A 17,299-nucleotide genomic window follows, 5' to 3' on the forward strand; every position below is an offset into this window, starting at 1 on the left:
TTTTTAGGTATTGTATTTGTTACAGGCTATTGTAAATATCAAGTATGTTGTGTCTGCCATTATTTTTAAAAATTCATTGTCTTCACTGTAAAGCAAAACAAATGAGACACAGGCCAGAAAAACATCTTGTACAATTTTAATTTACAACTGTTGGAAGCAAAAATATCTAAGTTTCTAAGAATTTTTTTAGTGCTTTTCTCTCATTTGTTTATTCAAGAGATCAAAGCAGCCTCAGATATTTAGCTTTTTAAACTGTAAATGGATGCTGTATTGTTATTTTTTTCACCTAGTGTGATTTTACCAAAGCATCTTGTATTAGGATATATTATATCTGTGCCAGTGTGAAAAGAGCTAAGGCCAAATTGGGGGGAAATAGGAGGCAGTGAGAGATACTTGGTTTCCCCCTCACGCCATCCCTCAAAATCAATAATTATCAGGCATAGTATTTCTACTATTTTCATGTCTTCCTTTCAGCTTTCAGTTTTGTTGACTGGGACGCTAAAATTGATATATACCCGAGGAAAAGGTGGGATGTGCTCATGGTTAGAAAAAAGTATTTTTTAAATCTTATTGTTACAGGTGTTTCTATTATGTTTTTATTTACCAAGCAGAAGTTTGAGTGTATGGCTGAGAGGCTACTATAGAGTATTGAATCTATTTCTGTAGGTCACAGAAGAAAACCAGTTGTATTTTATGGTAACAGCTTTCCCCTCCATTATTAATTCTGGAGATTTAAGTTTAAGCAAAGTAACCTTTAGTGCTTTAATTGAAAACACTAAAACTTACTAAATAGTAGGAAGTCGTGTATTTTCAAAAATTTCCACAATGCATCTTTTTTTTTCCCCACAATGCATCTTAAGCAAATGAATGTTTCCATTCTTAATGTTATAAACAGATATTTAATATACCAGAATTACTGATGTTAAAAATTTAAGTCATCTAATTCATGAGGTTTTTGTTTTATTGGTTTTTTAAATGTAATTGTTTGAAGGTTTTGTTTTGTTTTTTTTAAATTTTAAAATCATTTTAAAAGACGTTGCCACTGGGTGGCAGCCCTGGCTTCTCCCACTAAGCAACAGGAGTCAGCAAATGTAATTAAGACATTGATACACAGTTTTTTCAGTTTCATTACATCTGCTTTTAAAGCCTTTTTTATATTTCATTATCTATCTCTGTTCCTTTTTGTTTATTGAGTTGATTATAAGTAGATAAGTTTAATGGGAGTAAACATCATGTATGCTTTTTTGCTATAAAATCACTTGAATATAAATTGAAGAAAACAGTTTTAAAGTGGTTGTAAAATGACTAGGTGGTCACATCTTTTTATTTAATTTTAAACATTTAATGATGCTTTTCTCCGTCTGTTTTTTTCCTCCATTCTTATTTTTAAAAATGGGTGTTCGTGTTTTTTTTTTGTTTTTTTTTTAAAGGAGCAATAATACTTTGTATCACAGACATGGACTGTTTATAACAAACCCAACTGAGTTGACATTAAGGATTTTGAGGACGTAGCTAGGAATGGAGTAGTACTGGAAGCAGAATGCATATTTTGGTGCTAAAATTAGATTTATAATAACGAGAGAGTTTCCAGATAGCCCGTGTGTGCCAGTAATATCTATTGTGTGTTCTTCTTACTAGGGGATGAAAACCTCACTGGGAACTACTTAATTTTGTACATCAACATTTTATCAATTTTTAAAAGCCTTAAACCAATCCTTACACCAATGGCTGTTCTTATAAGCGTGAATTTTACTTGAAGCACTTTTCATAAGAATTGGAACAGCTTTAGAAAATATCCACATAGCTCACCAGTCACAGGACTTATATTAGAAACTAGGTTTCCTTATTTGCAGTCTGGTATACTCTTTATAATGACACATTGCCCTCTGTGTGCCTGTTTTTAGAGCAGAGTCCTGAGAAGGGCAGTATTACAGAAATTTTCTTCTACATGTGAGGAGATGCTTAGCTATCAATTTAAATACATGTAACACACATAACCCTGCCCAACCCACTTCTACAAAGAACTCCAAAATCTTGGAAGGTTTTTCCTTAGGTTATCCTTAAGGTTCAGCTGAATGTGTATATATATATATAGATATATATGTGTGTGTATGTGTGTGTGTATATATCATATATATATGATATGTATATCTCACATCTTTCACTATTCCCAGTAACACAGGAACCCGGCACTATTGAAGAGAGTGTGTCACAGATATATCACTAAACAGAATAGGAAGGCTAAATGCAATCCATTGCCATTGTTGGAAGAATAAAAAAGCATAGCAGACAAGCAACTGGAGTTGTTAGAATAAGGTCATCCTTATATGGCACATAATTATCTCTAGTTTTAATGCTCTAATTCTATCATCTAATCCAGAGATTGCAAAGAAGCAGGACCACCTTTGTGAGAATAAGGAAAGGGCACCTCTTGCTTCTGCCTCCCCACCTGCAAGCCCAGCTTCTTCAGTTTAGAAGTCTGAATTTCACCATCACCATTGACAGCCATTCCTGCTCCCCCGATCTTGGCCAGGGTGCCCTGTTCAGGGTACAATGAAATAGTTCTACTCACACAGTGCTTTAAAAAGTAATTGTTAACATTTAAAAATTGGGAGATATCACATAAAATTTAGAGTTCTGGTTTCCACTGAAAAATGAGAAGCTGACAATACTGGAGATGAATTCCTATAAGGCAACTATCATATGGAACCCAGTATGAATGGTCCCCTTATTTTTACTAATGTATATGGTTAAAATAAAAAATAAAACACATAAAGTTTTCCCAACCCTTGTTCTCCTAGTTCAACTCTCCAAATGCAGTTATTGTTGCTCCCTATTTTAGCTGTAACATGGAGTTTTCAGTTTGGAATCTGCAAACTGTCATTTATCAGAAACACTTCAAATGCAATGTCCAAATCAATAAATTAGGAATGTAGCATTACAGGCTGCTCTAACTTTTCCACTTTAATATTTTGCTAGAAGATAAGGGGATACTTTGTAATCTTGTATTTATGTACAGTGGTACCTCAGTTTTTTAATGTAATCCGTTCCGGAAGATTGTTCGAGTTCTTGACGTGTTCGACTTGCGAGGCGTGTTCAAAAACCAAAGCATTTACTTCCAGGTTTATGGCATTCTTAAACTGAAATATTCGTCAACGGAGACGTTCGAAAACTGAGGTACTACTGTAGATCTTTTAACTATTTCCAAATGGCTTCACAACTGTTGTCACTTCTTCCTCAAAGGACATTTGATATAAGATAGATGACATCCTAATTTTATGTTTTGAATAGCATCCAGTGGATTCTTTAAAAAAAATGCCACATTACCACTTCTGGGGGAAGCCATTATTTGATTCTATTGCAAGGCAAGATAGGAAACTCTTCTGATGAGCTGCTTCTCTTTGGTTTAGCAAGTTTATACCCGTATGACTCAACTCTGTCATCTTCTAAACACAGATATGCATATGACACACCCTTATTTCTTGCTGTTACATGATCTCAACCAAATGACCAAGGAAACAAAACAACATTTTTTTAGTTTACTAACAAGATGTTCTTTTGATCTGAAAGCATATACAGTTTGTTGAGACTTCTTTAATGAGTAGCACCTAAATTGGGCTTGGTGAGATTTTAAAGAGCAGGAGTTTTTCAGTTATCATTGGCCACGTTCACAGAGGTATATGTTTCAAACCAAAGTGGGTTTTTGAGAATGTGTTTGCCAGCCGGAGCACTTTCATTATCTCAAATATTTCAGAATTGGCCTGATGCCTACAATGACTTAACACAAACATTTCATTTACCTACTGAACTGGCTAATTTTTAAATGTTTCTACTCAAATTACTTTTAAAGCTCACAGGGAAAGCTGGTCTCAGTATTTTGATTATAATGTTCCAAATTTTATTTGTAGTTATAACTACAGAAGACAAAAAGACACAGTACTCAGTTTTCTCTTTCCCTGTTTTCTTGTACCTCATAGAATGATAATGATTCAAACAGGAAAATAAACACATAGGCGAAAATAGACATCTAAGGTAGTTAAGATATTTAGTTGCTTTAAATAAATCTCTGGTCTTAGATAATTTATTCCTTAGGCCATGTAGAAAATTTGCAGATAGCCTTTGGGAAATTATGGAGACAAGTGGATTCTAGAATGAGACTGAAGTGTCAATTTTTAGGCGAAACACAGGAATGGTTATTAAATAATTTTGAATGCTTAGGGAAGAAATTAGTAATACTTGAATAAGCATGTCTTTTCTAGGAGCAAATAATGCCAAGCAAACACTTGTTTTGATACGTTTTCTATTATAGATTATAGATTAGAGGGATGTTATAGAAAACAAATAATTGATTTCATTGGGGCATATGCTAATCACTTGGTGTCAAGACGAAAACGTATCTTTGAACTGTTCTATCTGTGTGTATGATTGTGTGTCTATTTAAATAGCTTTTAGAAATATTTGTCCATTATCCAACCATCCAGACAACTTACCTCAGATATTTGATTGCTCCAGGTACCAGACTGTTCTAACCTAGTAATATAATAGTGAACAAAATGGACAAAGTTGTCCAAAAGCTGTCATAAAACATTTCTAGTAATGTAATGCCTAATAGAGAAGTGCTCTGAAGCAACAATAGTGTGGGTCGAGGGATTTGGAGAGAGAGTGGGGCTGTGAGTTTATATAAAATGATCAAAGGAGGCCTCTGCTAAAATTGACCTTTGAGCATATTGTGTGCTACACTGAATAGACCACTGATGACTAGGATTAAACCAGCGGTTGAGTGAAAATACAGCAACCAAAGTCACGAAAATTATGTTAAGATCTTCACTATTACAGAGCATTATTTCGGATTTTCAAATTTTAAAATTGAGTAAAATGGTATTTGTTGTATTTAAATGTGGAACTTTTAACTACAAAGGGCTATTCTGAATAAAGCCTGATTCTCCATCTTAAGAAGAGTTGTTAGGGAATGTCACATAGGAAAAAATCAGTTATAACTACAGGAAGGACAGTTTGGCAGACTTAATTGAGGATTTTAATGGATCACACCCTAAGGAAAGAATTGCGATTAAGGGAGGTTAAATTCCTGATGCTCTGCACTGGTGGCCAGACAGTAAACGAGGGAGGAAATTGAGAAACTGAAGTATGTTCAGAGGAGGTAAAAAAGGGCTGCAAGAACCTAGAAAACCGGAGCTTGAAAGTGTGTAGAAATTACATCTAGAGCACACAATCTGTGGAAGCAGGAGTTAGAAGACCCTAAGACAAGGGGAATTCCACTGCTTAAATATCCTGTGTTACAAAAAATATATAATTGAGACAGTGGGTTACACCTAAATGTCAAATGTGCTAAAACATAGGACAGATACTTAGGAATCTTTGTAAAAGGCAGGGAACTATTCTGTGTTACGTAGGGCAAGGAAGGGTTGTTGGAATGGAGTGTGGATCACGTAGTCTGTGCCAGGGCACCAGGACCACCTATCCTACACATGCACAACTCTTACTCAAATGTTGCGCCCTCGTGTTTCCCTTGCTTCATTCTAGTCCTGGCTATGGGGCTCAGAGGGCTCTTCCTTGACCATCAACCTCCTTATCCATCCCCACTGCCTCTACCTTTATGTAAAAATCTTCTATTACCTTGCTTTTCCTTCCTTCACTTAAATATATTTAAGTGGCAAATAGTGTAGTAGGAAAAAATGCCTATTTCTAGACTGTACCTGCTTATGATAAATAGGTTCATTTTTCCAGCAGGTTATCTTCAGACACAGATGGTCTTTCAACTCTGAAAGGCAGTGGAAATTAACCTGAGACGTGCAGGCAACAGGTTCAAGGGTAGTTTGTTTTTGGCGTGTAGCACAGACAACCAGGGATCACAACCAGTATAAAATACAGAAAGAAGTACCTCAAAGCCAGAAGAGAAACACAAGATCAGAGTTGAGGATTCCAGGCGAGAGTAGAGGCTAGCAGGTGAGGCACAGCCTCCAGAGGCCCTCACCCAATGGCATGGCCCGTGCAGAGGTGGATGGTCTGAATTCCTTGTTGAGTCATGAACCAGTCCTGAGAGGGACTCATGCAAAAGCTGTGGCAGGCAGGTAGCATTACCCCCTCTCCCCTCAGTGCCCCTTGAGGTGTGCTGAGCCCAGGACAGAGACTCGCCTTGCACTGGCTTGTGAAGGATTGGTAGGCAGTACTGCCATGTCAGCATGGCAGCGCTGGGGAGGGACATCTTGACAGGGACCCAGGCCCAGGAAGAGCTAACTAACAAGACTTCAGGGTTTGGTGAACAACTCTCCTTACTCCCCAACAACATAACTAAATGAATCTTGTTCATTCTCCCATTTCCTGTTACTTTTCCTCCTCAGTTAATATTCCCCTCATGCCATTGTCATGCCCTTGTCATGCCATTCTCCCAAATGGAATGCTGAACTGTGACTGCATCTCTCCTACCCAAATATACATGGGTACATCCTTGGAGCTCCATATTGAGGTCTATCCTCTAAAGCGTTTGCTAATCCCTTGGATCACTCACCCCTCTGTGCCCCTCAGACACATTGTGAGCCCTTCTTTGGTGCTAATCGGGAGGCAGTAAAGTGAGTGAAAGGAACTTGGAATTCTAGACCTCGGTTAGAATTCCTGTCTCCATCCCTGACTAGCTGCAATATACAGTAAATCAATTTCTCTGAGCCCTGTGTCCTCATCTGAAAAGTTGGGAATCAAATCTTAACTTGCATGTCTGTTGTATAATACATGAAAATGTACATAATTATGGAAAACCTGTAGGACAATTCCTGGCACTTAGTAGATATCCAGTACACATTGGCTTTTTTAACATTTGGAAACTGGGGGCAAACATGCATTTAGGAGAGAGGAATCAGGAAGCCGGGACTGGAAGACAAAAGTAAGATTAGGGGCCTATGTGGAGGCCAGCATGTATGAAGCATATGTTGGGGTGTGTCCACACTCAAAGGCAAGGGGAGCTAGAATCAGACAGCAGGGATGCTGTGAGAGACTACAAGCAGCTGGTGACCAGAGGTCAGGCCATAGACGTGGTCACTGACTCACAGTACAAGAATCAAGGAGCACATGCACCAAATATTCTGGACTATGGTGTAATAAAGAGATATACAGCTAACATTTGCTGTAAACTTTGCCAGATCCTATTCTAAGTGTACCATCTCATTCAGTCCTCACAACAGCCCTGTGAATTAAGTACTGTTCTATAACTGTCTTCGATTTATAGATGAGTTCACTAAAGCATGTTTAAATGACTTGCCTAAAAAGATACAACTAGTAAGTGGCACAGCCTGGATACCAACCCAGATACCAACTCCAGAGTCCATGCTTTTAACTACTACCCTCCAAAAGGTATCTCCAACTGGAAGCCTTTCTTTGCTGATCCAGGGACCAAAGCGAAAGATGGGCAGCCCACAAAGGGCCAGACAGTCAAAGCAAATTATTCCTAACATACTTATTGTTAATACTATTAACAGAACACATGGTTAATACAGCATTTGTGAAGACTACTGTGTGTTCCTGGCACTGTGCTAATGTGCTTTGTCTGCATTCTTTAATTCCCACGACTATTATGCAAGACATCTACTTTATAAATGAAAAAATGAGGCTCTTGGTGCTGCAAAAGTGCACTGCTTTTCCCACCCACTCCTCATTCTACAGCTAGCTTATGATTTAAGTTCTCCACTGAAACTCCTCTTACTGAGATTATAAATGATCTTCCAGGTGCTAAATCCAAGGGATATTTTTCAATGATTAACTCAATGACTCACTCTTCTGCACTCCTGCTTAACGACCACTCCATCTTTCATCATTTACAGGACCATAGTTTGTTCCAGAACCACTTCTCTGACCTATTTCCCCACTCTGTATCCCCCTTTTTTATTTTTTCTTGTGCTGGTCCTTAAATGTGGGTCTTCTCCAGGAGCATATCCCCACACCTCCTTAATCTCTCATTGAATGTTCTCACCTACTTCCTGGTCTCAGCTACCACTGAAATGCTACAGGTAGGGGAGATGGTACCATACCCTTGACACCCATAAACTTGAGACAAAGATCCTTTACATACTGGAGACCCTCTGCCTCTATAAGCATCCTGAATTCAAGTATATCAAGCTGACCACATGCAACCTCTTTTTGTACTGCTTCCAACTCTGCCTGTCTTGACCCCACCCCATCCTCCCCTTTTCCATTATTTCAGCCAAGGTGCTGCCATCCACCCAATTGCTCAAACCCAGAACCTGAAAGTCATGTTTGCCTCCTCCACCCTCCCAATCTATTCAATATCTAGGAGCTGTCAATTCTACCTCCATCCTTTGGTTTTAGTCACTTCTCTCTACAGACATGGGAAAAACTAGTAGAAGCCAACATCTCTCACTAGATAACTGACCTAGTAGCTCCCTCTGGGCCCTCCTTCCTCCAGTCTGGCCCCTTCTATGTTTTCTCCATCCTAGTCATTAACTTTTTAAAGCTCAAATGCAGGGAAAGTCATGATCAGTTTTGAGCTTTTAACCTCTCCTTGGATCTTCATTCCTCTCAGGATGAACTCTAAGCTCCTCAACAGGGCATTCAGAGTTCTCTGGAATCCTGTTTCTATCTCCCTTTGGACCCCATTTCTTGCCATTCTAACCTTGCACTCCAGTAGCACCAAACTTCTTGTGGTTTCCTAAATATACCATGCCTGGCTAATTTTTTACAGCATTTAATACTCCGCTCAGAAGTCAGCTCCTCCAGGAAGCCTTTTCTTATCGCCCAGCCAGGGTTGGTATTTCTCCTTAGTGCTCCCTTATTCCTTTGTGGATATTTCTGTCACTCTTTTTTCAATATTAATTTATGATTATTCCTATGTTCATCTCCTCCACTAGTTGGGAAGTTCTTCAGTGAGGGCAGAAACTACGGAATTCCCAGGATCTAACACATAGTAAGACCTTAATGAATGTTTGTTGAATGAATAAATAAGTGATTAACTTTCTCAAGGTTACACTGCAAATAAGTTCTTAAACTGGAACCAAAATCTGTTGTACTCTAAAACCCATGTTCTTTCCACTAATGCATCTGCACATGTAGAGTGTTTAGATTCTTTAAAAGGCTGGCATTTTAAGGGGCCAAATACTATCATAAGGTTTTCCTTCCATTTTTAAAACTTTTTTTTTAATTTTTCAATAATACATTCACATGATTCAGTAATCAAATAGTATAAAAACATACACAGCACCCAAAAGAATTGAAAGCAGTGTCTCAAAGAGATATTTGTGCATCCATGTTCATAGCAGCATTATTCACAACAGCTAAAATGTGGAAGCAACTCAAGTGTTCATTGATGGATGAATGGATGAGCAAAATGTGGTATATACATCAGTGGAATATTATTTAGCCTTAAAAAGAAAGGAAATTCTGCAGTGTGCTACAACATGGTTAAACCTTGAGGACATTATGAAATGAGCCAGTCACAGAAAGACAAATACTGTATAATTCCACTTATATGAGGTACTTAGAGTAGTCAAGTTCATAGCAACAGAAAGTATCATGGTGGTTGCCAGGGGGTGGGGGAGTGGAGAATGGGGAGTTATTGTTTAATGGGCATTGAGTTTCAGTTTTACAAAATGAAGAGAGTTATGAGGACGGATGGTGGTGATGGTTGCACAACAATGTGAATGCATTTAATATCACTGACCTGTATGCTTAAAAATGGTTAAGATGGTAAATTTTATGTTATGTATATTTTACCACAATAAAAAAAATCTTTTTTAAACCCCAAAACAAACAAAAAAGGTACCGCAAAGAGTCTCATTCACATTTTTCTCTTTCATCTTCCCTGTTCCCACTCCCTCTGCCCCAAGGTAAATAAACTTGTTAGTTTCTGTATCTCCTTCCAGGTTTTCTTTTTGCAAATGCAAGCGAGTATGAAGCTACATATTCTTCTTCACCTCCTGACTTTTTAAAAGGTATTAAAACTTTTTTTTAACGTCTCTACTTTTTTCCTGAGGTGGATATGTATTCGCAAAAAGAGCTAATGAGTACCCAGCTTGAATGAACTCACAAGGTGGAGATGTGGAAGGGGACAGCTGTTTGATGAGAGGGTAAGATAATCCTGCCTGCTCACTGCCAATGAGGTGTCTAGGGACATCCAGGGTCCCCCAGGCCAGAATCTATGGTCCAGGTATCTACCCCAGGCTGATTCTCAAGCTTCCCAGAGTTAATCTTTTCTCTGGAACTTGCCCAGGCCACACCCCCTGATGCAATATCTGGGTTTGGGCAGAAAGGAGGCTGCTGCACAGCCCGCCCCCTCTGAGCTGTCTGGGCTGGCTCCTCTTTCAGGAACAATTCAGGCTTCACAACAACTCAGACCTCAGTTCCAACGTCTGCGTCTGCCTTCAGAAGAAAGAATGGCTGGGATAGACAGAATGTTTCACTGTGGAAGGAAACAATGTTCCAGGTTAAGCTGAGTTGGCCAAACACAGACATTCATGATGATTCTAGAAGAAATCTCAAGTCTTATGTGGCTTTTCTGCGCCTTGATTCCATGTTTGCTCACAGGTAAGTATGAATTAGAATACAGCCAATAGTCTGGTACTTGAATATAGGTTAAGCAGGTGAAAAATACTTTCCCAGGGTTTGGGGTTGCAATATATATGCATAGAACATCTTATGTCTGTTTTTAAAAATGTTTCTTCACCTCCTAAACTTCCATCCTCACATCCTGAAGAAAGGAAAAGCCTGCATTTTGTTTGGAAATATCTTTCCTAATGTCCACAGAACAATCTAGAAAGATAAAGCATCAAAACTATGTAAAAAGTAGTCTAAAGGTCAGCAAAACTCTATGCATTTTGCTATTTATCTCATTATCTGGTTTTAAAAGGTGCAACATAGTTATTTCAGTCTTTCTATGTGTGCGTCAGGGATGTTAACTCTAAGGACAAGAAATAAAGATTCTAACAAAATACACATGAATAAAAAGACATAATTTTTAACCTTAATATTGGGTACAAGGCTTATGAAAATTGGATTTCTCTCCTTGTCACTGCAGAAAAGGTAGCAGTCAGATACTCCATAGCATTTGAAACAATATTTGGTTTGGGGCATTTTCCCTGCCAGTAAGATTACATAATTTTCTCTGCTCCACTCTTGGATGCTTGTCCCTACATGCTTTACTTTTCCAAAATCACAGCTCTGTAGCCTTTGATGTTTCATCATGTCAAATCACATTTAATAGAAATTTTTATTTTTAATACTCCTGGGTGCTGGGCACTTTGTAGTGTCACTGGGAGCCTTGACTACTTTCTGTCTTTATTATTATTATTTTTTAACATTAAGAACTAATTATTCTGGTTAGTTTAAATTAGGCAACAAATCAGTGCTAAGGCAATTTGGCAAATGTTTATAATTGGCTTAAACATCAAATTTATGGTGTCCCTTCCTAGTTCACAAACCTTTACAGCTCCCGATTGCTCAGCATGTGGTGTTCCTATCTGCTGTTTGTTTCATGATCCAGCATATTCAGGCCCCGACTCTATTTCTCACTATTGGAAAACAAATACGGACCCAGGTGGCTGCTGTCTTCACAGTTGGCATATTACACACTCATTTCCTCCTCTTGGACTTTATTGTTATAATTTCCCACCAGAAGCGCCATCTCCAATTCCTTTCCCCATCCCAAGCCCATCTTTCCATCATCGTTCCAGGTGGCTCCTCCTCCTACAGATCCTTCCCAGATTTCTCTCTTCTTTGACACTTGATCCCACGTGTTCTGCTTTGGTAGGTTCTGATTCCTGCACTGGTCTGAGGGCAGGGTCTGGGCATCTTTCCTGGTGTCCTCACAGCCCCACGTCTAGGCCAAGTATTAGCTGATTGGTTAGTTAGTGGGACAAACAAGATACCAGGGAAACATTCCTCCACGGAGCCAAAGGTAGAAGATGACGAAGCCAAATTAGAGGGGGAAATCCAGAATCTGTTAATTTGTCATTTTCTTCAATGAGGAAGTCCAGTTTTTTTAAGCTTTTTCCTGAAAACTTGTGTTTCAAATATACCTGGAGGTGAGTGTGTTCTTCTGACACCTATAAACTTACACAGAACAAAAAACCAATGAAGAAACCACAAGGATGTCAGAGACAGAAAGCTCTGTGCACATGTTTTGACTCTATCACTTGCTAGCTCTATAGCATATGATTTCAGTTTCTGCATCTGTGAAATGGTCAAAACAGCCACAGTGAGGTTGGGAGGGGTTAAATGATGTGAGCCAACAAAAGCACTTTGACAGTGTCAGTGTGCCCTTCCCATGCTAGTTATTATATTTTGGTTATGTAAACAGATGATGCTGTCAGCAAATAATGGCTTTGTGCAGTTCTGACCATTGCCTCTGGATTGTGTAGATGAATTCTCCAAATTCTAAATTAACTTCTGTTAGTTACTCTAGATCCCTGGACAGATGGGTAGAGTTCTTGCTCTCTTTTATAGAATTCATTTGACTTGCCCTGTCCCTTCCAAATGATAGAGTGTGATTCAGAAAACTGATCCCCACTACCAATAATAATAATAACAACAACAACGACAAAACACAATGCAATTTCTGAGCACACACTGTGCTCACAGGTCAGCAAAATATTCTCTTGATTTCTCACATCAATCCCCATTTTATACACTATGAAACAGAGACTCAGGTTCAGTTATTTGCCCAAGTATATACATCTAGTAAGTGTGAGAATTGGGATCTATCTGACTCAGGTTTGGCTGGCTCCAGAGTCTGTTCTCTTTGTACTTCTCTGCAGAAGAAGCTGAGACATTGCAGTAAGCCAGAGAAAGGGAGGAGAGACAAAGTAAAGGGAATAAAGAAGACGGTGCTACCTTTTCTGATGCATTTGCTATAAGGGCTGTTGGAAGTAAAGGTGGCAGAAGAGGCCCCAAATGAGGGCAGTGGACAGCAGACCCAGAGAGGGGAAGCCAGCATGGCCTCTCATTCCCTGGAGGAGATTTCTGCCCAGAGAGTTTGCCCAAAGGCTTTGTGGTGGGCAGCTTTTATGTGGTTCTTTATCACTGACTCAAGATTTTAGGAAATCATGAGGTGTTCAGCATGAACGTCAAGGCAGCAAAAATATAGTCTAATTTAAGATGGATAAGGATTAGAAAAATAGAAGTCAGGCCAAGGCTAATTTCACTAAGAGAACAAAAACTTAGTTTACTTGTTTAGTTTTCATTTATTTTGCATTTCTGAGCACCTCCTATATGCTGGGTTCTGGGCTAGGTGCTGGTTAGAAATGAACAAAACAGAGTCCTTTGTCTTCAGGGAACATAAGAGCCTGCTGGGAAATACACTTGACATTTGAGGATTTACCATTCAGTTTTAACTATTCTTTGGCCACCAGAAATAAGGTCTAGATCAGTGGTTCTCAGTCTCAAATGCACATTGGAATCACCTGGGAGCTTTTAAAACTACAAATGCCAGGATTTCATAGCCAGAGATTCTGACTTAATTAATCTCGGGTGCTGCCTGGTCATTGGGATTTTTCAAAACTCCCAGGATGGAGTTCCTTAGAGATGTGGTTTATTCCCGGACTGGACAGAGAAAAGACAAGTCGGGAGCACATTGTGGTAAGTAAGGGACTGTTTAAAAAAGGATGGTGGTCTAAATGCAACAAGTATCCTGGATTGAATCCTGGAATGGAAAAAGGACATTACTGAAAGAATTGTCAAAATCCAAATAAAGTTTAGAGTAATGTAACAATGTTGGCTTCTTAGTTTTGACCAATATGTCATGGCTATAAGATGCTGGCATTAGGGGAAGCTGGGTGAGGGGTATACAAGAACTCTATGTACTGTCTGCAATTTTATTCTGTAAATATAGAATTATTACAAAAATAAAGTATTAGTTTTTGTAGACTTATGAGAGTAAGTCAACAGGACACAGAAGGCAATCTAAAAGAGTTTCCAATTGCCAAAGCTGGAAAAATTTGATTAACAAAATAAATAAAATAGACTAAAATAAATTTTCATGAGTCCATACTGATGTAAATGAATAATTCAATAAATAAATGGTAAAAAAGGAACAGTTCTTCCTTACAGAATTCCAATTAATAAATAGATATCATTATTAGAATAGCACAGAAATAATTATTGCAAGTAATATCCACCAATAGATTCTAAAAGTAATGGATGGAAGTTTGATGAGAAACAGAATATTTGCATAGTGTTAAAGTATCTCCCTAAGTGATTTATTAATTATAAAGGGAAAATAGTAGCTTAACAGTGGAGACATTGCCTTAACCAAGTGATCAATGCTAAGACTGCCAGTGATGAGACATAGTAACATCATACACTCCCTGTGAATACATGCCAAAAATGTATGACCTCAATCAAATCATGCAAAAACATCAGACAAACCCAAACTGAGGAATATTCTACAAAACAACTGACCAGTACTTTTCAAAAATGTCAAGGTCATAAAAGATAAAGAAACACTGAGAACGGACTGGAGGAGACCTACTAGATATGACAACTGAATGTGGGATCCTGGATTGATTCCTGGAAAATAAAAAAGACACTAGGGGGAAAACCGGTGAAATTCAAATAAACCTAAGCTTAATTAATGATATCATGCCAATGTTAATCTCTTAATTTTCAAAACTATACTATGGTTAGGTACATATGGAAGGCTGAGTGAAGGGTATATGTGTTATCGAACCCCAATATGTGGTCAGTCCGCCTGCAAGTACTGGCGGAAAGAAATGAACGAGCAGGGATTTGCAGGGGAGAAAGGAAGTAATTTATTGTTATAGGATTGGCCAAACCAGAGTACATGCAAACTTGTGCTCTGAAAGACCTGACTCCTCAATGGTGTGTAAGTTATAGATGACATAGGGCAAAATCATACGACACCGTGGGTTAGGGGTTGGGGATTGTGTTAGGAGCTGACTGGTTGGAGGTGAGGTAATGGTAATAAATAATTTCTTCAGGTCCTGAGGACAGCTCTGAGGTCTGCTCCAGCGACCCTCTGTCTGATTTCATGGAAAAGCAGCAGCCAGGGGCTCATTGCCCTTTAGGGCTCAGGAGCTGTAACCCAACTTAGGTCAAGATGTTCTCTTTAGCCTGCTGGAGGTCCAGACCTTGTGACCATTAGTCAGGTTCGGGGCCATTGTCTTCTGCTGCCTCAGAGGTTAATGATTATCAGGGAAAAATGCTAAGTCTATGAGGTGTGTAGAGAGAGAGGGGAAAAACATGATTTCTAAAGCTATAACTATAAATCACATCAAAATCACGAGGATCCTCAGTTCCATATGGGAGCTTTCTGTACTACCGTGTTTCCCTGAAAATAAGACCTAACCGGAAAATACGCCCTAGCATGATTGTTCAGGATGACATGCCCTGAACATAAGCCCTAATGCGTCTTTTGGAGCAAAAATTAATGTAAGATCCAGTCTTATTCTCGGGGAAACACGGTATTTTTGCAACTCTTCTGTAAGTCTGAAACAATGTTAAAATGTAACAGCAGCAAACAACTCCTCTGCCCCCCACCCCACCCCCAGTGATTGTAATGGGCAGCCAAGGATGGTGAGCCCCACTATTGTAGCCCCACTATTGTTGTCTCTAGACCAGTGCTTCTCACGTTTTAATGTGCTTATTACCTGGGAAATCTTGTTAAAATGCATATTCTGGTTCAGTAGGGTATCGGGTGCAGCCAGAGAGTCTGCATTTCTAATAAACTCCTGGGGAATGTGATGCTGCTGGTCCTAAAACTATACTTTAAAATCATGAAGTAATCTATCACTTTTCTGAGGCATGAATTTGCGTACCTTTTGAAACTGGGATGTGGACACTAGGTCCCTAGGCAGTGGGTGATGCCAGCAGCCTGCTTACTAGTAGCCACGTTCTAAGTCAGCCTTGCTCTTTTCTCCTTCTGGTCATATTCAAGGTCATCCTCTTGAAATAATTTACTGTATTTGAAGGAGAAATTGTAGGGCATAGTGTCAGTTCATAGAGCCAATGTCCCCTGCAGTGCAAGCCCCATGTGGTGGGCAAATAATGGCCCCCTAAGATGTGCACACGCTAATCCCTGGAACCTGTGAATATCCTACCTTCCATGGAAAAGGGGATTTTAAAGCTGTGATTAATATTATGGAACCTAGAGTTTGGGAGATTATCCTGGATTATCAAGGTGGGCCCAATCTAATCGTGAGTCCTTAAACTGAGAACCTTTCCTGGATGCAGTGAGAGAGAGAGATGGGAGGACAAAAGAATAAGCAGGAGAAATTTGAAGCATGAGATGAATTCGACTAGCCATTGTTGGCTTTGCAGATGGAGGAAGGGGCCATGAACAAAGTATGAAGGTGGCCGCTGGAAGCTGAGAATGGCAAGGAGGCAGTCTTTCCTAGAGCCTCCAGACGGAACACATCAATACCTATCAATGCCTTGATTTCAGCCCACTGAGACTGGTGTCAGACTTCTGACCTACAGAACTGTGCGATAATAAATCTGTGTTGTTTTCAGATGTTAAATTCATAGTAATTTGTTACACCAGCAATAGGACACTAAGAGGCCTCGAGAGAGAGAGATCAGTATTGTGAATGCAGCTCTATGCAAAAGTATTGCTTAGCAAGTGTTGCCCGCACTCAGCACTAGAATCTTAATAGTTGTGTCAGTCACCCAGCTCAAGTCTCTATTGGAAACACCACCAAAGAGACTCCATCCAGTGGACCTTCTTGAGATACCTGCTAGAATGAGAATAACACAATTCTCTGTCGTAGCAAAAGCATCAGTATTCACAAGGAACTAAAAATTACACAGGGGATTCCTGTCTCTCTCTCTAGCTCTGGTGAGCATGTGCATCCAGTGTGGCTGAGGAAAAACTTCCAGATTTTGCATCCTCCTCACTGTGACCAATACATCTTTCTCATCTGTACTTACTCTCCCTCTTTCCTTGAGTATATTCTTGGTTTTTGCATTTGACGTTTACGTTTGGTAGAGTCTTTATTAACTGGTTTCTTCAGAGACTTGTCCTGGCTGATTGGTGACATTTCTTGTTAATGAGAATGCTGTGTGGATAACAAAGTTTTTCTCCCTTTCATTGTGTTTTCAAGACCACAGTCAGCCTTCCCTGACAATTGAAGAGGATTTTGAAACTTTCTGTAGGTGGAAAGCGTCACTTTCAGCTTGGAGTCTGAGCTGAAATATAGTTCCCATCTTGTAGTCATTTCCTATTTAGTGTCCTCGCATAAAATAGGTTCCTTCCGAGGCAGTGTCATGACACTTTCTGCATAACCCTATTAAATGTCTCTGGCATCACTAAGGAGTTCATGTAAGT

At 39.2% G+C, this 17,299-nt stretch overlaps 1 protein-coding gene across 1 annotated transcript in view; it reads left to right on the forward strand.

Moving 5' to 3' along the window:
• The first annotated feature begins 10,302 nt into the window (after positions 1-10,302).
• The window catches only part of IL20RB (interleukin 20 receptor subunit beta), a 34,973-nt gene continuing 27,976 nt past the window's right edge, over positions 10,303-17,299 (forward strand). The window contains exon 1 of the mRNA XM_033133292.1: positions 10,303-10,545. Coding sequence (XP_032989183.1) covers positions 10,476-10,545 — 70 coding nt within the window. The 5' untranslated portion in view covers positions 10,303-10,475. The remainder of the gene's footprint in view (positions 10,546-17,299) is intronic.

This window comes from Rhinolophus ferrumequinum, chromosome 17, assembly GCF_004115265.2.
Source record: "Rhinolophus ferrumequinum isolate MPI-CBG mRhiFer1 chromosome 17, mRhiFer1_v1.p, whole genome shotgun sequence".
NCBI classification, from domain to species: domain Eukaryota; kingdom Metazoa; phylum Chordata; class Mammalia; order Chiroptera; family Rhinolophidae; genus Rhinolophus; species Rhinolophus ferrumequinum.